Genomic DNA, 22825 nt, shown 5'->3' with positions numbered 1-22825 from the left:
AAAACCACAATGGTATATTCTATTGTACTATTACATTTATGATATGTTGTCAACCTAGCTTCCACCAGAATTTGAGTTCTACAAAAACAGCAGCCTACCTTATTATTTTTGAATCCTAAGCACTAAAAGGTATACATGGCAGATACCTTTTTGTTGGATGGCTCAATCTATCAATGAATAAAATCAGGCATCTATTCTTTCCTGGCTTAACTGTGTTCTAAATAATTAAGGCAACCTGATAAATGACCTCAAGAAAAGTACCATTTACCATTATTCAACAGGCTAATGCAAGAAATGAAAACATCTTTGACTACTTTTTTTATTTTTTTTTTGAAACGGAGTTTTGCTCTTGTGCCCAAGCTGGAATAAGTACAATGGCGCAATCTTGGCTCACTGCAACCTCTCCCTCCCGGGTTCAAGCGATTCTCCTGCCTCAGCCTCCTGAGTAGCTGGGATTGCAGGCACACACCACCACGCCTGGCTAATTTTTTGTATTTTTAGTACAGACAGCGTTTCACCATGTTGGCCAGGCTGGTCTCGAACTCCTGACCTCAGGTGATCCGCCCACCTCAACCTCCCAAAGTGCTGGGATTACAGGCGTGAGCCACCACGCCTGGCCTCTTTGACTACTTTTTTAAGCTAACTATAATTAAAGCAGTATCTCCTTGCACATGCTGGCAGGCAATACTGGAGAAAGTCACAAGATTCTACATATTGAATCCATTTCAAATTCATGATAATTACCACACCTTTCTCTCACTGTTGCCGCAGGAACATTACCGAATGTCTAGTAAGAAAAAATTATTGCTATGACAATAAGCACATTTCTCATAATAAATATTTCCTGTCATATAAATTAATCATGACTTTGAATCCTTGACTCTTCCTTATTGTCTGTTACCCGTTTTAAAGCCCTTTGTTGAATCTTAAGTCTAGACTAACCCCCACACTCGGTTTCTCTTCTCCCATCTACTGCCAAGCAATACTGAAGAAAGTCAGAAAATTCTGTAAATTAAGACCCTTTCAAATTCACATATCTATTTCACTGTTGCTACTCAAGAAACATGTATCCAAGTTCCTTATTCATTAAAGTGATAGCTCAATCCAGTTCCCTGACAGTTCATCATATCTTTTCTATTCTCCATAAAGCTCAATCCCACCTGCAATCCCTCAATTTCCACTTTACTCAGCTTTTGTCCTCTCACCTGGTAATTATCCGCTTTAAGTTTGTCTTTCATCTTTGATTCCTAAAGTACACTTTTTCCTTTAAGGCTAACTCCTTGCCTGTGCCTTGATCTTCTTGGGCCATAGTGCTTCAATAATTTCCTCATTTGCATCTTCTATCTTACCCTACCTCTACTCCCATGGCTCCTTGCTCTCTGCCTGCCTTTTCTCAGATGTCATCTTCCCTTTTTAAAAAAAATACTTCAAACATATTTAAATTTGCTGGGAATAATGAACACCCAACTACCCATACTCAGAGTTAACAAAACATCTAGTCATCTGTGCTTTACGTATTTTTTAAGATCTAAAATGTAAAAAATTAGTGTGGTATATGGAAACTTGAAATAAATAAATGTAAAAAATGCAGTTGATACCTCCTTTATATCCCCATCCCATTCACTTCCTCCTCAGAAGATTCTCAAGTTGACACAGTCTTACTATTCATGCCTTTTAAACTATGATTATGTTAACATGAGACCATAAATGATAGTACCGTTTTGTGTTTTTAAATGTCCTATACTTTACATACCAGGAATTATCCATGTTCCCATATGCAGAACCAGATTCAGTACACTTCTTTCAAAAGCTACATATGGTCATTCACTATCATATACAACTTATTTTTTGTTGTTGTTGTTGTTGTTGTTGTTTTGTGGAGACGGAGTCTCACTCTGTCACCCAGGCTGGAGTGCAGTGGCACGATCTCAGCTCACTGCAACCTCCGCCTCCTGGATTCAAGTGATTCTCCCGCCTCAGCCTCCTGAATAGCTGGAACTACAGGTGCACACCGCCACACCCGGCTAATTTTTTGTATTTTAGTAGAGATGGGGTTTCACCATGTTGCCCAGGCTGGTCTCAAACTCCAGAGCTCAGGCAATCTGCCCACCTCGGCCTCCCAAAGTGCTAGGATTACAAGCGTGAGCCACCACGCCCGGCACACACAACTTATTATATCATCCCATTCCCTTACTTATAGACATTTAGGCTGTTTCTAAATTTTGCAACAGTGAATCTTGTTTTCATGCCACCTTGTTCACTGTGTTTCCTTCAAGTATATATCCAAGAGTGGAAGTGTTTAGTCTCAGGTTATAGGCATTTCCCATGTAGATATGGCCAGATTGCTCTTTAAAGTGATTTACCAGTTACAAATTCACCAGCAATATCTGCAAGTTTCCACTTGTAGATAATAAATTCAATCAATACTTATTTTGCATGTATTGTAGGGTAAGATTAGCTAGGGGTTGGCCAGGTGCAGTGGTTCAAGCCTGTAATTCTAGCACTTTGGGAAGTCAAAGAGGGTGGATCGCCTGAGGTCAGGAGTTCAAGACCAGCCTGGCCAACATGGCAAAACCCCGTCTCTACTAAAAGTACAAAAATTAGCCAGGTGTGGTGGCTCACGCCTGTAATCCCAGCACTTGGGAGGCCAAGGCGGGCGGATCATGAGGTCAGGAGATCGAGACTATCCTGGCTAACATGGTGAAACCCCATCTCTACTAAAAATATGAAATAATTAGCCAGGCGTGGTGGCGGGCGCCTGTGGTCCCAGCTACTCAGGAGGCTGAGGCAGGAGAATGGCGTGAACCAGGAAGCAGAGGTTGCAGTGAACCGAGATTGTGTCACTACACTCCAGCCTGTGCAACAGACCAAGAGTCCATCTTAAAAAAAAATTAGCTATGAGTAAAGTAGACACTCAAATAACTACACTTCAAAAACAAACCATTTGGCCAGGCCCAGTGGCTAATGCGTAATCCCACTACTTTGAGAGGCCGAGGCAGGCGAATCACTTGAGGTCAGGAGTTCAAGACCAGCCTGGCCAATATGGTGAAACGCCATCTCTACCAAAAACACAAAAATTAGCCGGGCATGATGGCACACGCCTGGTAATCCCAGCCACTCGGGAGTCTGAAACAGGAGAATCGCTTCAATCTGGGAGGCAGAAGTTGCAGTGAACCAAGATTGCGCCATTGCACTCCAGCCTGGTCGTTACAGCGAGACTCCATCTGGGAAGGGAAAAAAAAAAAAAAAAGTTTACCACGAAGAGGCATGTTTCAATATGCTGACATTGAAAAATGGTGATTCTGTTCACAATCTGCCTTTCTAGCCTCCCTTGTCTACCAATACTGTAAATAAAAAGGACTACTATCATTCCATCAACACGCCTGCCATTACTATTCTTATCTTGCTATGCTATTTACTCAGAAGGTCCTCCCTTCACATCTTCACTGACCAAATATAATCAGCACCCATTCCCTATGTATTCCCAGTCTCGTCAACCTGTGGGAACTCTCCCCTGAGACTCACAGCAATGTCTGTTCTCTCCTACAGAACCCGCTATAATCAGCCTGGTATACAGGATGCAGAACACATAGTAGATATTTATACTACTGTTTTTGAAGTATAGTTATTTGGGTGTCTGCTTTACCCCTAGCTAATCTTACACTACAATACAGGCAAAATAAGTATTGATTTAATTAGTTAAACAAGTACTACAAAGCTAAACGTATGGCTTATGTGGGAAAAAAAAAAGACAAAATCCATCATTTTCCTCTACCTGTACTCTTTTACAATGATTATGATGGCATTCATATGAGTAGGTACATAAAATACTTGCGGTTTCCTGGGTTTTGTGGAGAATTTTAAAAATATTTTTTCAATCAATCTACTTCAAAGTTTGCTTTGTTTTCAAGTTTCTTGTGAAAAAAATAAAATGTGTAATAATAATGTTATGATCTAAATACTGAGAAGTAAATCCTCTTTGATGGGGCATACATCTCTGACAACTCCTTGTGCCAGAGAAGAAAACTGTGAGGGAAAACATGATACTTACCAGATTATATCAGACCTATTCAAAGGTGCAACGTCAAAATTGACTACATCCAAGCTAGGCATTTAATCCAAAGTGAAGACAATTAGCAAGTGAAGACATGTGTAAAAGGGCATCACTAAAAATACCTTTTGTCTTATGAAAAGCTCTTCCTCAGGAATGGTGGCTCTGAAGATACTTCATTTAATATCCAGAGCTTGCACTGAAGGTAATATACCTAACTAATTTCCTTCCCTAGTTGCAATGATTATTTTTCTGGCTCAGGTACATTTTAAAACTAGTCCAGACAGTAACAAAACTACTTTTCTTTCCTCCCTTCAATGTTACAGACCATTATCATTAAAATGGGTCCCAAAATACGGGGGGAGGGAGTAACTTAGTGGAGAATGGGGAGGGGAAAAGGAAGAGAAGGGGAAAGGGGACAAAAATCAAATTAAGTACGTTACTGTGAACTTCTTCATCCAGTGCCTTAACTTTTCCTTTCTTCTTAATAAGCTGGATTTTGCAGGCATTGGCTTCCCAATCTTTATCATTGCCTCCATCAAATCCCACACCTAAACCATCATGAGGTAAAAAAGCAAAATTTAGAAACTGGCTACTGATAAAATTATTAATGTGAGGCAAAATTTTTAATTAAAAATATATTCTCATCTAATTAATTCACTAATGTATTAATTCAATTACCTACTGAAAACCTATTGTGTGTCAAGAACCAGGATAGCTGCTAGACACAAAAACAAAAATAACTCCATTCCTGTCCTCAAATTTCTAAGTCTATCGAGAAGACAGACAAGGAAAAAATAATTCAGCATGATTATGAATTATAATAAAAATACTACAGGTTACAATTGGGATACAATGGAGAAATGCAAAAGTTGGGCACCCCCCTCTGAAGGTAGCTAAGGAAAGAAGGTCACAGAATACATCTCTTAAGAGTCTCCTTAAGTTGCTAAGGAATTTGAAAAAGCTACCCTGAAGATACTGGGAAAACACTGTCCTTTAAGCAGAGAAGTGATTCGGCAAAAATGTTTAGCAAAGCCCTTCTAGAAACAAGTGTAGGGAAAGAACTGGAGGGAGAGAAACGGAAGGAAGAAACCAGCTGTCAAAAGCTACAGCTACAGCAAAGCAAAAATGAAGAGGACCTGAACTAAACAGTGGTAATGCAGACAGAAATAAATGATATTGAAAAGTGGAACTGACTGAATGTAAGTGAGAAAGCAGGAGAAGTGTGGAATACCTCAAAGGACTTGTTGAATGGCTTGAAGGACTTGTTGAATGATTCTCAATAAAAGGGACATAGAAAAACAGAGTGGGCATGCCTGTAATCCCAGCTACTTGGGAGGCTGAGGCAGGAGAATGGCTTGAACCTGAGAGGTGGAGGTTGCAGTGAGCTGAGATCACGCCACTGCATTCCAGCCTGGGCGACAGAGTGAGATTCATCTCAAAAACAAACAAAAAACAGGGTGGGGAGTGGGGTGAGGACTGCAATGTATTCAGCTTTTCTTTTTTTTTTTTGAGACAGGTTCTTGCTCTGTCGCCCAGGATGGAGGGCAGTGGCGCAATCTCAGCTCCCTGCAACCTCTGCCTCCCAGGTTCAGCAATTCTCCTGCCTCAGCCTCCCAAGCAGCTGGGATCACAGGTGCACACCACAATGCATGGCTAATTTTTTTTTTTTTTTTAAGTAGAGATGGGGTTTCACCATGTTGGTTAGGCTGGTCTTGAACTCCTTACCTCAAGTGATCCATCCACCTCAGCCTCCCAAAGTGCTGGGATTACAGGCGTGAGTCACCACGCCCGGCCTCAATTCAATTTTTGAACATGCAAAGTTTAAAATATCATGGTCTATCTAGGAAGAAACTTGTAGGAGGCCTAGAATACAGCTTGGGAGATAAATCTGGATTAAAAGAAATACATCTGGATTAGAAGTCACCAACATACTCTCACACAAAAAAATTAAAATTAAAAATAAAAAATATTGGCCGGGCGCAGTGGCTCATGCCTGTAATCCCAGCATTTTGGGAGGGTGAGGCGGGCAGATCACGAGGTCAGGAGATCGAGACCATCCTGGCTAACACGGTGAAACCCCGTCTCTACTAAAAATACAAAAAATTAGCCGGGCGTGGTGGCAGGTGCCTGTTGTCCCAGCTACTAGGGAGGCTGAGGCAGGAGAATGGCGTGAACCCGGGAGGTGGAGCTTGCAGTGAGCTGAGATCATGCCACTGCACTCCAGGCTGGGCGACAGAGCAAGACTCCATCTCAAAAAAATAAAAATTAAAAATAAATAAAAAATAAAAAGAATAAAACAAAGAAGTTACCAACATATATTAACAGAAGGCTGATGGGCCGGGCACGGCAGCTCACGCCTGTAATCCCAGCACTTTGGGAGGCCGCGGCGGGCAGATCACGAGGTCAGGAGATCGAGACCATCCTGGCCAACATGGTGAAACCCCGTCTCTACTAAAAATACAAAAATTAGCTGGGTGTGGTGGCAGGCACCTGTAATCCCAGCTACTCAGGAGGGTGAGGCAGGAGAATTGCTTGAACTCGGGAGGCGGAGGTTGCAGTGAGCCAAGATCACGCCACTGCACTCCAGCCTTGTGACAGAGTGAGACTCCGTCTCAAAAAAAAAAAGAAGATTGATGAGTCAGAGCTCACCCATGAAGACACCAAATAAGAGAAGTGGATCTAGAAAAGAATATTGGCTGGGTGCAGTGGCTCACGCCTATAATCCCAGCACTTTGGGAGGCCAGGGCGGGTGGATCTCCTGAGGTCAGGAGTTCAAGACCAGCCTAGGCAACATGGTGAAACCCCATCTCTACTAAAAATACAAAAATTAGCCAGGCGTGGTGGTGCACACCTGTTATCCCAGCTACTGGAGAGGCTAAGGCAGAAGAATCAGCTGAATCCGGAAGGCAGAGGTTGCAACAGTCAGCCAAGATCGCACCATTGCACTCCAGCCTGGATGACAGAGCAAGAGTCACCTCAAAAAAAAAAAGAATCTTGAAGAACATTAATATTTGAGCTGTAAGTAGAAGAAAGGAGCCTCCAAAGCAAACAGAAAAGAAGTAATCTTAGCATCTTAGGAAGAGAATAAGATGTGCTGTCAAAGAAGCTAAGGAAGGAGAGAATTTTAAAAACAAAGGAGTTGAGGAACTGACTTTCCATTACTAAGGAAAGTCAAGGAAGACAAATGCCCATTCCATGTGGCAATGTTAAGTGTACAAAAAAGAGTTAACACAGCAGGTGTGAAACTGCTATCCTTAGAAAGGCCTGTTTTCAAGGTTGGCCCTTCACTGGTGTCTAGAAACTTGGTTTTTGGAAGGATTCCTACCACCCTAACCAAAAGTGTCTCACTACACAAACTGCAAACAAAGTGGTTTATGCTGAACATCTGCTCTTATTTTGGGAGTCTAGAATTTTGGTACATGCTGGGCAGAGGGTGCCTACGTGACCAACCCCCGATGAAAACCTTAGGCACTGATCCACTGGTGAGCAGCTTGTGCCTAGCTTTCTCAAGACTTCAATTTCTGCACCTTCTCCCTTTGCTGATTGTGCTTTGTATTCTTTTGTTATAATGAAACGTAGCCATGAGTACAACCAAATGCTGAGTTCTGTGAGTCCTCCTAGGGAATCGTCAAATCTGAGGATGGTCTTAGGAACCTCTGACATAGTTGAGGGAAGGAGCTAGGGTAGAACATAAAGTTGCCAGAAGGTTATGTTTATGTGTAATTTATTTAAGATAGAAGAGGCTGGAATCAGTGCTTGCCTGTAATCCCAGCACTTTGAAAGGCCAAGGCAGGAGGATCACTTGAGGCCAGGAGTTTGAGACCAGCCCAGGCAACATAGTGAGACTCTCATGTCTACAAAAACTTTTTAAAAATTAGCTGGGCATGGTGGCACACAGCTAGAGTCCTAGCTACTCAGGAGGCTACGGAGGGAGGATTGCCTGAGCCCAGAGTTCGAGACTGCAGTGAGCTATGACCGCACCACTACACTCCAGCTGGGGTGACAGAGTGAGACCCTATCTCAAAAATAAATAATAAAAATAAGAAAAAAGAATCTGAGGCAAGTTTATGTGCCAAAGCATGAAATCAATGGATAAAAATTAAAGTTATAGGAAAGAAAAAAGAATTTACAGAGTAAGACCTTCACGAATTTTGTTTTACCACAATAATCCCCCATATGATGTTTCTACAATAATATTCTTAAGAGATCATCATAAGCAATACTCCACATAAATGGTAACACTGTTGAGATTACATAAATAAATCCTTCAAATATGATAAAAGACAAAAATTCTTCCAATTTACACTTACTCAAAACAAAACAGACTTTAATAGTCTAGTCTCCTAATAACAATAAAAATAGTATTTAAAGAATCATGCAAAATCCATAGTATTTTTTTTAAAGTACCAGCAGAATCATATCCTCTGTACTCCAGTCTCTGAAGGCCTTTGATTAGGGTCTCCAGGATTTCTCGTCTCGTTCGAGGAACATGGTAGTTTAAGTAAGCAAATATACCTGCAAATAAACAAATATTTAATGAAAAATTCTGATTTAAAAAATCAAAATTAGCATAATTATGTCAAGTACGTGAAAAAATGTGAAGTTAGATTCTGTCTTTCAAACATTTCAAACCGTTTAAAGGCAATGGAACTTTTTCAAGGGGGAGTTTCTCATAAGTATAAAAAACTAAAGTAAACATGTCAAAATACATGTTTACAATTTTTTCTTTTTTTTTTTTTGAGACAGAGTCTCGCCCTGTCACACAGGATGGAGTCCAGCAGCGCTATCTCGGCTAACTGCAAGCTCCGCCTCCCGGGTTCACACCATTCTCCTGCCTCAGCCTCCCGAGTAGCTGGGACTACAGGCGCCTGCCACCACGCCCGGCTAATTTTTTGTATATTTAGTAGAAACGGGGTTTTACTATGTTAGCCAGGATGGTCTCAATCTCCTGACCTCGTGATCTGCCCGCCTCGGCCTCCCAAAGTGCTAGGATTACAGGTGTGAGCCACTGCACCCGGCAAAGAAGCTTACAAAGCTTCTTTTTTTCCATGGCTACTTATTTTCCATGACTGCCATTTTTGTCAAGTGAAATTTAATTTTTTTAAAAACCAATTAACAAATTCATGGTTTATGTCCTATATACAGAGCATTTCGTTTCAAGAAAAAAATTTCTAAAGTAATTTAAGCAACATATATAGGCCCTAAAATCTGTACCAATGAGATTAATTTTGCTTACTTCCAATAACCATGCTATCAGTGACATTTAGGAATAAATGATATGAAAAATACTCACCCCTTAAATAATTACGTAAAATAGTAAAAACTGACCAAATATATAACTATCTTAAAAGATAATTGCTTGAATTACTTGTTCATCACATTAGCAAATGACAACCACATAACAACCCTTGAAAATTCACAGAAAAAGAGCAATCATTTGGAAAAACAAAACTAGAAATCAAAGCAGTAATACAATGTGAACTGAACCGGATAAGCAAAGAAGTAACAAAACACAGGTAAAGGAAATCCACACTTTTAGGAATGGCAGCATGGGCATTATCTGAGGTTTTGCATGGCTGTGCTTTGGCCAGAGTGGACACAGCTTTAATGTATCAAAACTGAAGACTAAAATATATAAAATATACAAAAATACAAGTTCAAGCTGCTTATTTTAAAACTTCCCTTTTTCTTAACTACATTTCACTGTAATTCTGATTCATAAGAAGTTTAAATTAATTCTGTGAGATAGAACTCCCAAAAAACTAGTCTTCATTTCTATCTGAAAAGAGACATTTACTTCTATAGAGTGTGATCCTACTGAAATATTTCAGTATACAAAAATGGCGCATTGTTGATACCCAACAGGAAAGCCATAACATATATGCTGATCACCATGATCAATACATTGCAATTTTCTCAAATAAATTATTATGCCCTAAAAAAGAGAAACTCACACATTAAAATCCAAAATAACCTGAAACAACGGTTTCAACTCTCCCCAAAGAAGTAGTTCCAGGCCAAAGACTTACAGAAATCCCATATTTCATTCAGATTAAAAAAAGACACACACACACCTTACATTTTTATTTTTTTAAGCTTTCCTGTAATGTACAGTCATTTTACTTTCACAGCACCACCACCCTGTAAGGGAGGGTAGAACATCTATCTTACATAATTCAAAAATAGAAATTGAGTTAACTGATATCCCAGAGATACCCACAAATAGCATTGCCAACCTCAAAGCACAGCAATTAAGATAAGGATAAACAACATGCTGCTTAAGGATATTGCTAAGGTAAGAGTGGTAGCGGCACAGCAATGTGCAGCTTCCAACTTTCAATGGCTACTCAAGATATAAACACTAGAGGGCAGTAGAAGAGTCTCCAGACCAATCTGCACCCATTTAATTCAGAAGAATGAGTCCGGGGTTTTTGTTGTTACTGCTGTTCCTTCATAAAGTATCTGTAATATGAATAAACCAATAACCCAAGTGTAAATCAAACTTTGCACTCTTCACCTATGGGTCACTGACCTTTGAGAAAGATTAAACACCTACAGATAACTATCAGTTAAGTATTTTAACCAGGTCATTAAAAGACAATACACAGCACACAAATCTTTTCTAAAACAATACTTTAATACAAATGCGGGCCAGGTGCAGTGGCTCACGCCTGTAATCCCAACTTTGGGAAGCTAAGGCAGGCGCATCACCTGAAGCCAGGAAATCAAGACCAGCCTGGCCAACATGGCGAAACCCATAGTTACTATTAAAAATACAAAAATTGGCCGGGCATGGTGGCGTGCACCTGTACTCCAGCTACTTGGTAGGCTGAGACGGGGAGAATCACTTGAACCCAGGAGGCAGAGGTTGCAGTGAGCCGAGATCGCACCGCTGCACTCCAGCCTGGGAGACAGAGCGAGACTCCATCTCAAAAGAAAAAAAAAGTGTGAAAAAAACTGAATCTGAACTAGTTCCCACCACTGTGACTGCATCAGCTAGAGTCCACTAAAGGAGGATACAATCTAGCTTATTTGAAAACAGAAGCCTGTCGAGGATTGTTTGCAGTCTGTCCAGAGCTGCCAAATTCTAAGCACATCCAGAAAAACTCACTCCTAAACTCTCTCTTTTTTAAGAAATCTAAGTCTGATAGTAAAAGTAAAAATGTAAGCCAGATGATAAAAATGAAAGTTGGTAAAAATGTAAAAATGTAAGCCGGATGGTAAATGATTTAAAGATTAAAGATGTATATGAATTTGTTAAAACTATTTAAATGCTAATGATATAAAATTGTTTTTAAGACAATTTATAGACTCTACTTTTTTTTAAAGATTAATGCGGCAGGGCTGGGTGGCTCACGCCTGTAATCCCAGCAACTTGGAGGCCAAGGCGAGTGGATCACATGAGGTAAGGAGTTCAAGACCAGCCTGGGCAACATGCTGAAACTCCGTCTCCACAAAAATACCAAAATTAGCCAGGCATGATGGCAGGTGCCTGTAATCGCAGCTACTCAGGAGGCTGAGGCAGGAGAATTGCTTGAACCTGGGAGGCAGAGGTTGCAGTGAGCTGAGATCGCGCCACTGCACTCTAGCCTGGGCAACAGAGCAAGACTCTGTCTCAAAAAAAAAAAAAAAAAAAGATTAAGTAATGCAATATTAAATTCACTGTTTTTAATAATGTAACTCAACAACAGCATTCAACTTTAATAATACTTCTAACTCCAATCTCCTTGGTTTATAATGGCTCACTATATGAATCTTGAGAGCTTAAGAACATTTTGGCTGGGCACAGTGGCTCACACCTGTAATCCCGACACTTTGGGAGGCCGAGGCGGGCGGATCACGAGGTCAGGAGTTCAAGACCAGCCTAACCAACATGGTGAAACCCCGTCTCTACTAAAAATACAAAAAAAAAAAAAAATAGCCAGGTGTGGTGGCACGTGCCTGTAGTCTCAGCTACTCGGGAGGCTGAGGCATGAGAATAGCTTGAACCTGGGAGGCAGAGGTTGCAGTGAACCTAGACTGCACCACTGAACTCCAGCCTGGGCAACAGAGCAAGACTCTGTCTCAAAAAAACAAACAAACAAACAAATAAAAAAGTAACAGAGCTAGAAGAATTAAGGGGATTAGCCTCAGACATACCTGATGAGGAAAATGGGAGCTAAGAAGTTGAACCTGTCAGTTTCATAGCCCTGTCCCTTGATAGCACTACTAGCCCAAGACATTCCACCTGCGGGGATACCGGGTTAACTGTAATCTTGGGGTGCCCAAGCCAATACTGGCAGCAATTCATCAGGTACACAGGGCATGTTCACAAGGGAGGCATTCACAACTCACAATGATGCTTGTTAGAGCAGAAATCGTTAGTCTGACCTCTATTTTCAGGTCTTTGACTTGTCTTATCAAAACTCCCAATAAACAGTTTTTTGTTTTTTTTTTTTGAAACAGAGTCTCGCTTTGTCGCCAAGGCTGGCGCCATCTCAGCTCACTGCAACCTCCACCTCCCAGGTTCCAGCAATTCTCCTGCCTCAGCCTCCCAAGTAGCTGGGATTACAGGGGCCGCCGCCATGCCCGGCTAATTTTTCGTATTTTTAGTAGAGATGGGGTTTCGCCATGTTGGCTAGGCTGGTCTCGAACTCCTGACCTCAGGTGATCCACTCGCCTCAGCCTCCCAAAGTGCTAGGATTACAGGCATAAGCCACTGCACCCGGCCTAAACTCCCAATAAACAGTTCTTAAGTAAGGTAATGACAAAAGCCTAATATCAACTTTCCGCCACTCTTCAGTAATTGCTATAAGAGCACACACAGTAGCTGTATAAGCATAGATTCTCTACCCCTAAATCAGCATGCACTTCACAAGTGTAAGCTTTCTTACTAATGGAATATACTTGGAATAAAATAACTCCCTAACTGAAGCAGATGCTTGAACCTACAGGCATCATTCTCAGAAAATGGCAACTTAAATTCAATGACAAGCAATTATGAGCACCTTGCTAATAAAATTTCAGAAGCAATCTGGATCACAGACTAGACACACCTGGTTGAAAGCAATGTAGCTGCAAATACAGACTGTTAAACCTTACTGAAAAGAAAACTGACTAGTCAAATTATTAAAATTCCTATGCCTGGTTGCATTTATGTCCTTATGAATACTAAATTTTATTTTTATATATTTTATCATTTGACAGCTACAATATTTTGGGACCCTAAACATTGTAACTTATCAGTGATAAGTGTTCAAATTCATTCTCTAAACTTAAAACTTCTGAATCAAAATCCACCTACAATGTCACTTAAACTCTAAATTTTATTTTTCTTATAATGCTAGTCACAAATTAATTCATCATCATCATTAAAAATTCAAAGTAGGCCAGGAGCAGTGGCTCACATCTGTAATCCCAGCACTGTGGGAAGAGAGGCAGAGGATTACTTGAGCTCAGGAGTTCGAAACCAGCCAGGGCAACATAGCAAGACCCTGTCTCTATTAAAATTTGAAATAAATAGATAAAGATTAAAACTATACAGATGCTACAGAATTGTGAAAATCTCTCCTTTCTGTCTCCACACAGGTTCCAACCCCTTTCTCAGAGATAACTACTGTTATTCCCATACACACAGTCCCAGTCCTTCAGCTATAAATTTTTCTACAGGCCAGGCACAGTAGCAGATGCCTGTAATCCCAGCACTTTCATAGGCCAAGGCGGGAGGATCACTTGAGGGCAGGAGTTTGAGATCAGCCTGGGCAATACAGGGAGACCCTGCCTCTACAAAAAATAAAAAATTAGGCATGGTGGTGCATGCCCGTAGTCCCAGCTACTTGGAAGGCTGAGGTGGGAGAATCACTTGAGCCCAGGGGTTGAAGGTTGCAGTGAACTAGTCAATATTATAATTATGGAATCACATTCTACATTTAAGATTTCTTTAAAATTTAGTATTATTTGAGATACATTTTCTTTTTTCTTTTCACCAGGGGTCTGCTCTGTCGCCCAGGCTGGAGTACAGTGGCACAATCCCAGCTCATTAAAACCACCACCTCCTGGACTCAAGTGATCCTCTCATCTCAGCCTCCCAAGTAGCTGGGACCACAGGCACATGCTAATGTGCCTGTAATTTATTTATTTATTTACTTATTTATTTTTAATTTTTGAGATGGAGTTTTGCTCTTGTCGCCAAGGCTGGAGTACAGTGATGCGATCTCGGCTCACTGCAACCTGTCTCCCAGGTTCAAGCAATTCTCCTGCCTCAGCCTCTGGAGTAGCTGGGATTACAGGCGTAAGCTACCACGCCCAGTTATTTTTTTATTTCTTGTAGAAATGAGGTCTCACTACATTGCCCAGGCTGGTCTCGAACTCCTGGACTCAAGCGATCCTCTTGTTTCGGCCTCCCAAAGTGCTGGGATTACAGGCATGAGCCAATGCATCCAGCCAAGATACATCTTCTACAATTCTAAAAGCACATATAAAGGCCAGGTGCCATGGCTCACGCCTGTAATCCCAGCAATTTGGGAGGCCGAGGAAGGTGGATCGCTTGAGGTCAGGAGTTCGAGATCAGCCTGGCCAACATGGTGAAACCCCATCTCCATTAAAAATACAAAATTCCTAGCCAGGCATGGTGACGCGTGCCTGTCCCAGCTACTCAGGAGGCTGAGGCAGGAGAATCACTTGAGCCCAGAAGGTGGGGCAGAGGGTGAAGTGGGCCAAGATTGCGCCACTGCACTCCAGGCTGGGCGACACAGTGAGACTCTGTCTCAAAAAAATAAAAAATGTAAAAGTAAAATAAAATAAATCACACATACAAAAATAACATATGGAGTGAAACAATTAAGACTTTCAATTATTTGTGTGTTTAATTGGTTCATGTCTCCCCTACTTTACTGTAACTATTGCCACTAGAAGGGGCTCCATGACACGTCTCTTGCACATTTAACATTCTGGAGCTCAAATCACTAGTTAAGTCATGACATCTCTATACACTCCCTCACAGTCTACCTATGTCATCATCTTTCTTGAGAAAAAAAAGCATGTACTTCCTGCTCACAATCTTCAAATATTCCATCTCTCTCTCTTCTGACCATTCACATCAGACTACAATTTTTCATCATTCTGCCAAGTCAAACCCTCTGGGTCCACTGTGCTCTGACTCCTAGTCTCTGAGCATCTCTACATTGAACTATGACAGCCAAGGAGAACTCATCTATCCTATCCATTTCAGTCCACTTTCGGATGGGCCCTCCAAACTGCTGACCAATCCTATTAATTCATCACTTGCTTAACTTTCAAACTTCTCCCAGATATTATTTTAGAGTCTAAGCTACACACTACTCTCAAATCCTCATTTTCTCTTCCCAGCTTTTTCATTTTTGGTAGATTCTTACTTTATAGAATTAAAGTCTTTTTTTTTTTTTTTAGACAGAGTCTCGTTCTGTCACCCAGGCTGGAGGGCAGTGGCGCTATCTCAGCTCACTGCAACCTCCACCTCCTGAGTTCAAGCGATTCTCCCGCCTCAGCCTCTTGAGCAGCAGCTGGGATTACAGGCGTGTGTTACCACACCTGGCTAATTTTTGTATTTTTAGCAGAGATGGGGTTTCACCATGTTGGCCAGGCTGGTCTCAAACTCCTGACCTCAGGTGATCTGCCCACCACGGCCTCCCAAAGTGCTGGGATTATAGGCGTGAGCCACTGCGCCTGGCCAGAATTAAAGTTTTCATTTTCTTTTTTTGTTTTTAAAATATAGAGACAAGGTCTCAATATGCTGTCCGGGCTGGTATCAAACTCTAAGCCTCAAGTGATCCTCCCGCCTCAGCCTCCCAAAATGCTGAGTTTACAAGCATGAGTCACTGCCCCTCACCCATCTTCTTTTCAACAGTTTAACAACATATAAATACTTCTCATCCTTCCTTGTAATCTCAAGAGAGACATATTACACATACTACTCTCTGAAGCTAGCCTCTCCCCTACTTGTAACTTTTTTTTTTTTTTTTAACAGTCCTGCTCTGTCACCCAGTACCCAGGCTGGAGTGCAGCAGCACAATCATAGCTCACTGCAGCCTCAAACTCCTGGGCTCAATCCTCCCACCTCAGTCTTCTAAGTAGACTGGACTACAGGTACGCACCACCACGCCTGGCTAATTTTTTTTTTTTTTTAATAGAGATGGGATCTCACTATGTTGCCTGGGCTGATCTTGAACTCCTAGCCTCAAGCAATCCTCCTGCCTCAGCTTCCTGAGTGGCTGGGATTACAGGTGTAAGCCAAAACACTGGCTACTTATAACTCTTTTTTTTTTTTTTTTTTAATTGAGACAGAGTGTCACTCAGTCACCCAGGCTGGGGTGCAGTGGCGTGTTCTCAGCTCACTGCAACCTTCACCTCCCAGGTTCAAGCACTTCTCCTCCCTTAGCCTCCCAAGTAGCTGGGATTACAGGTGCGTACCACGACAACTGGCTAATTTTTGTATTTTTAGTAGAGATGGGGCTTCGCTATGTTGGCCAGGCTGGTCTCAAACTCCTGACCTCAAGTGATTCGCCCACCTCAGCCTCCCAAAATGCTGGTATTACCAGAGGGAACCCCGCGCTGGGCCTTACTCCTAACTCTTGATGAGTGTTTCTCCAACTTTGTAAATACAGAACCCTTTTGTTAACATCAAAATATTCTGAGGCTCCTTCACAACAATGGGTTAAATTTTTATTATTCAATGATCTAGAACAATCTTTATTCAACTTACAGACAAAGTTATAAGCATATGAATAAGCAATGAACACCCTGTAACAACTTCAGGGCTTGTAGGTCAGGAACCACAGCTCTAGAATTCAACTTCTCAACACTCCCAGGGGACTTCAATCCCAAAATCCTCTTCTTTTTCATATTACTTGCAGCCCTCCTCCTAAACACAAACTGAGACCCTTCTGCCTTGACATATGCAATTTCTCTAATAATTTGTTCATAACCATATCCAATTAACTCCTCTGCAGTATTACATATGAATGACCTTTTTCTACTTTTATAGACTCTGTTCAAGGCAATATACTACTTTGGAACTCTTCTGCCTTTAACCACTGTTCCTTGGTCTGTTTTCCTGGCACTTCTATTTCCTCCTTCAACCCCTCTGGTAGTAGTTCTCAAACTATTTCCGCCTCCATTCACTGACGGTTAACATATGCCATTAATGATTACCTCTCACAGTATACTAATTCTCTACAAGTTGAGTAAAAGTCCTGCCCCAACACCCAGAACATTCCTGAACCTAACACAGATACCCAAACCCCAGAGCTCTCCAGTCTCTAAATTTCTACTCATTCTACTTGTGGTCTATGACATGGCAATGAACAAGGACTGTGTATTTTCACCTGAAGCTGTTGCACGTGCATTCATTTTCTTTCCTCTGATCAGGCAGCAATTCCTTGAAGGCAACTCTCTTATTTTAGTCATCTCTGCAAAGGGCAGAGTGCCAAGTATAAAGCCATCATTTCAAATATCTGCAAGTATCTTCTAACACTTTCTAGGCACCTGAAATATACGGTCAAAAAATTCTCAAACCACAGAAACAGAACACTATTTCACTGGATGCTAAAAAGGAATGAAGTAAAGAAAGATTTCATAATTAAAGGTTTAAGAACTACCTGGTTAAAGTTAGGTATATATTTAGAACTTTCTGGAACCTTTAATCTTGCTAATTGTGAATCTCCAAGAGCAGAATTTCCCAAACTTGTGTTACAAAACCCTTTCCCGCCTTCTACTGCTCATTACCAGAACCTATTAATCTCCATTTCCAGGGGACAATTGAAGAAATGCTTATTAAGCAATTATTTTCTCTCACAACTTCTTCATATCCAGTATATGTAAGGATATGTTAATAGTACTGGTTTTATAACCAATCCTAGCAGCCAATCTCAGCATCCCTCAATTATCCCCAAAGCCATTAGACAGTATAATTACAAAAAACTTTTGAAAAATTCATTTTAGGATACTTTAAAATTGCAAGTTCCTTTACTGCTTTTAAAAAGGATCTCATTTGCAAACATTACATTTATTTATTTATTTATTTATTTACTTATTTATTTATTTATTTTGAGACAGTCTCTCACTCTTGTCGCCCAGGCTGGAGTAGAATGGCACTATCTCAGCTCACTGCAACCTCCACCTCCTGGGTTCAAGAGATTCTCCTGCCTCGGGCTCCCGAGTAACTAGGATTACAGGCGTGTGCCACTACGCCCGGCTAATTTTTTTGGATTTTTAGTAGAGACGGGGTTTCACCATGTTGGTCAGGCTGGTCTCAAACTCCTGACCTCAGGTGATCCACCCGCCTCAGCCTCCCAAAGTGCTGGGATTGCAGGCGTGAGCCACCGCGCCCATCCCCAAAATTCCATTTTATATACACCGTCGAATCAGAAGGGTATAACTTCACATTTATAAAAACAATAGCAAAATCTGTTAAAAGCTAGGGATAGCTTAAGTGACTTGACACTCAGCAAAACCAAAAATAATACAAATAAAAAGGAAAAAGTATATTCCAAACTACCAAGAAAAAGGAAGATAAAATAAATTTGGAAAATAGACACACTATTCTTCTCTGGGAGATTCTCAATGCTTATTATTAATACATTAAAGATTCCAAGAAATCCTCCAATCAAAAAACAAAACAAAACATTACCACGCGATTTAATATGTTGCTTCCCAAATTTACTGGACCATAGGATCTTTTTTCCTAACACTTATTAACATCCCAATACAAGCTGGTAAACATATCAATTTTATCAGTATATCTGATTGAAAAAAAGCATATCAGAATCTTCAATCCTCATTCTTCTGCTTCAACATTGTACAACGTTGAAATAAAATAATCTTTTAGGCAAATTTAACTAGGGCCGGGTAAGGTGGCTCACTCCTGTAATCCCAGCACTTTGGGAGGCTGAGGTAGGTGGATTACCTGAGGTCAGGAGACCAGCCTGGTCAACATGGTGAAACCCCACCTCTACCAAAAATGCAAAAATTAGCCAGGTGTGGTGGTACACCCCTGTAATCCCAGCTACTTGGGAGGTTGAACCCCGGAGACAGAGGCTGCAGTGAGCCAAGATCATGCCGCTGCACTCCAGCCTGGGCGACAGAGAGACACCCCGTCTCAAAAAAAAAAAAAAAAAAAAAAACAAAGAAAAGAAAGAGAGAGAGAAAGAAAGAAAGAGAGAGAGAGAGAGAAAGAAAGAAAGAAAGAAAGAAAAGGAAGAAAAAAGAAAAGAAAAGAAAGGAAAGAAAGGGAAAAACTTAACTAGATAGCAAGTAATCAGAAAGTAAGCTTCCAGATTTTCCCATCTAATTTTCACTCCATTTCTCTGCTCAGGAATTTTAGTTCAATGACTAAGATGTGGGAGGAAAATAATGACACTCATCTTCTTATCTTTCAGAATTTACATTAGAGAGAAAATAAATTCTGAACCCTATCCCTAGAATCAGGCAAAACCGTGGTATGACTTAAAAGCAGGACCTCAGAAATGCCTCAAATATTCACTTTTTATTTCTTCAATACCTGTTTCCTCAGCAGTAAAACTCTATGGAATGGAGACACAAACTATGTGAAAACTCCCAACATTTAGTCTCCACCCTAAATGTATCTCCCTTATCTGAACCTGATTTCCATATCTGATTTATTTATTTATATTTATTTATCATTTTTGAGATGGAGTTTTGCTCTTTTTTGCCCAGGCTGGATTACAATGGCGCGATCCCGGCTCACTGCAACCTCCACCTCCTGGGTTCAAGCAATTCTCCTGCCTCAGCCTCCCGAGTAGCTGGGATTACAGCCGCGTACCACCACGCCCAGCTAATTTTGTATTTTTAGTAGAGATGGAGTTTCACCATGTTGGCCAGGCTAGTCTTGAACTCCTGAGCTCAGGTGATCCACCTGCCTCGGCCTCCCAAAGTGCTGGGATTATAGGCGGGAGCCGCCACGCCCAGCGCTGATTTATTTATTTATTTATTTATTTTTCAGTAAGTACTTTGACTACGTTTTTTTCTTGGAACATGATGAAATGACCTGCAACCAGAATGTTGAGTACTTGATGAGGCACACCCCTCATCATTCAGGAACAGTTAACTACCAAATGAAGCACACTGGAGATTGACCAGTTTGCAAATTCACTACTTCACAGCTCCAAACTAAATGCAAAACCATTCTACTAAGTAGACACTGCAAAAGTCTGATTCTGAAGTCAGCTCTACTCTAATAATTTCAGTAAGCTATTTATAGGTGTTTCTGTTTTTATGTGGGTTTTTTTTTAATCTACTCTAAATTTAAACCTGCTCCTCATTTTCAGAAGCTGAAATGAGCATAAAGTTAAATACAGGAAATATATACACTAACGAGTACAATCCACCTCCTGTTCAGTTCCTTCGTGTAAAAGGCTGCAAATAAGAAGTCTCCCAGAGAGTTTTCAATTCTCTTACAATGGTACTTCCCTTTAAAAAAAAAAAAAAAAAAAAGTGTACTTTCTTCCAGGGATAAAGTCGGCTGTAAATTTCAATAAGAAAGGTAAGAATACAATTATTTTTACTGGCAATAGCCAAGTTAACACCAATTTTAGAAGATATCAGTCATGTCAGACACGATTCTCAAAGTCTCTTTCACTAACACTTAGGTCATAATAAACGACTCTCAAAACATGGAATAAAAGAGCCTAACCTTAATTTTTTAAGGCTCTAGGAAAGATATTTGTTCAACTTTCCATAGCTTGTATTTTTAATGGATGCACATGCAAGGGGTAAATGATATTTTTCATAGTTGGTATTCTAAAGGGGTATACATCCAAGGTATAACTGATATTTTTCAGAGCTGGCATTTTTAATGGGTGCACACGCAAATGATAAATTATGTATAACCTATCGCCACAGACATTTGAAGGCCTCTTCCACCAGAGGATCAGGTCTAAGCCCATTAACCAAGTTATTGATTAGCAATGGTTTCTGTTGAGACAAGGGATGGCAGGAAGTATCACGTTTAATGGCACTACCGTGGCTCTAGCTAGGGTCTGTTTTCTACCGGGCCTCCCCAGAAACAAGTAAAATATTTTTTGAAAGATTTTTAGAAAAATGCAAGGTAAGTTCAAGAGACCTCGCCCGAGGTTCCACAGGTTGCCTCACTCACCTGGTGGGCCCTTTTGAAGGCAACCCCCTCCACACCTCAATTCCCCCAGCTCTCTCCTCCTTTTTCAATAAAGGCGTTTCTCTCCCCTCTCGGTTCCTTCTCCGCGCCAAGGCGCCCGCTGGCCCCCGGCAAAGGGGGCCCGCCTTCCTCTCAGGTGCCTTTCTCCCGGCCGCCACCCCCTCTCCCGCCCGTGGATGCCGGCCCCCGCCCCCGCAGCCACCACTGGGCGCCCCTTGCCCATCACCCAGACTTCGCACCCTCCACACTCCCGCTTCCGCCCGTCGCCTTGGGCCTTAGCGGCACCCGCACCGCACCCCAGCGCCGCCCGGCAACACGCCCCCCGCTCCCGGCCCCCCTTACCACACATGATGCCGGAGACACGGCCCGCGAGGCCAGGGGCGAGTGGCTGGCGGGATCGGGGGTGCACACACGAGCTTCGGTGGGCAATCTGCGGGCTCGGGGGCCGGGGTGGCGCCGACACGACTCCCTCGGGGATGCGACGGCCAAGGTAACAACAGCCTTCTCCGCCTCCCGGGCTCCGCCAGCAACCGCCGCCGGGCCCCGCCCCTCGGCGCGCAGCGCGCCGCCGCCGGTAGGCCCCATTGAACCGCTCACGCGCCGCTCACGCGCAAGTCCCGCCTCCCAGCGCTGCCCCGCCCCCCGAGCCCACGCAGGCGCTGGACTGCTGGCGGCGGCGACGTGGCAGTGGCTCGTGGCCGCGTCCGCCTGGAGTTCCTGGATACGCCCGCCCCGGGGCGAGCCGCGGGAGGGACCGAGCCGAGAGGGAGGGAGAAACTCAGCACCTGGCAGGGAATGACGGAAAGAGAAGGATGGAATTGTTAGCAAAGCAATAGCCCGGGTGCGCGCCCCGTGCAGCCCCAGGCCCCAGGCGCCAGCACTGCACGAAGCGGGGAAAGGAGGAAAAAAGCAGGAAGTATGAAAAGGGAATCCTGGGGGACATAAGGCTGAAAAAAATTGCAAAGAATTAGGTTGAGGTGGGAGGAGAGAGATAACAAAATTCTTGACTGTAAAGCCCCAAAGGTCAGCCTCTCTGGTAATAAGCAATTCAATTCCTTGTGTAATATGCTTGGCCCCTAAAAGCCCTCCGCATCCGTTGCCTCCATAACCCTCAGTTTATTGTGGAGGGGTAGAGGAGGAATGTAAGGCTCAACTATCCGACTATGAGCCTGGACGTAAGAAACTGCTGGCCCACCTCCTCCCATGACCCACCTGAGACGGCTAGGAATTCCCTAGCTTTAACAGCCGCGCGTTTGACTTACGAACGATTCATTCTATGAATTAATGCGCCATGTCTGACAAGAGAGACTTGATTAGAGAGGGATGATGTTTCTGAGAATTTATTACCTGGGCATTTGCTTTAAACAGCCTTAAATGGTATCTTTAGTCAAATGTGGAGTAATCAGAACTCTATAATGGCTCTAGAGTAGAGTAGTATTAAAAACGTACATGGCACACAGAATTCCTGGAGTGCTGACTGCTGTTCATGTGTCTGGTCTTAGCCTGCTGACTGCTGTTCATGTGTCTGGTCTTAGCCGTCCTTCCAGCCCTATACACTCCCAACAGGCTCAACAGGTAGTTCCTCAACTGGGCCAAGATTCTCAAATCTTTTGCACACTTTGGTT

At 42.2% G+C, this 22825-nt stretch overlaps 1 protein-coding gene across 4 annotated transcripts in view; it reads right to left on the bottom strand.

Moving 5' to 3' along the window:
- Positions 1–21802, bottom strand: part of GFPT1 (glutamine--fructose-6-phosphate transaminase 1) — a 66275-nt gene extending 44473 nt beyond the window's left edge. Inside the window, exons 1-4 of one of the 4 annotated variants that reach the window (XM_063789764.1) lie at positions 21543–21802; positions 17395–17554; positions 8462–8569; positions 4495–4602 (exon numbers count right to left, since the gene is read on the bottom strand). In XM_063789764.1, coding sequence (XP_063645834.1) covers positions 4495–4602; positions 8462–8569; positions 17395–17476 — 298 coding nt within the window. In that variant the 5' untranslated portion in view covers positions 17477–17554; positions 21543–21802. The remainder of the gene's footprint in view (positions 1–4494; positions 4603–8461; positions 8570–17394; positions 17555–21542) is intronic. The other 3 variants (XM_063789763.1, XM_515528.8, XM_003949806.5) reach the window with 3 other exon arrangements.
- Between the last annotated feature and the right edge of the window lie 1023 nt (positions 21803–22825).

This window comes from Pan troglodytes, chromosome 12 (genome assembly GCF_028858775.2).
Source record: "Pan troglodytes isolate AG18354 chromosome 12, NHGRI_mPanTro3-v2.0_pri, whole genome shotgun sequence".
Lineage (NCBI taxonomy): Eukaryota > Metazoa > Chordata > Mammalia > Primates > Hominidae > Pan > Pan troglodytes.
Note: the sequence above shows the minus strand (reverse complement) of the source record. Positions and strands in the feature narration are given on the sequence as shown.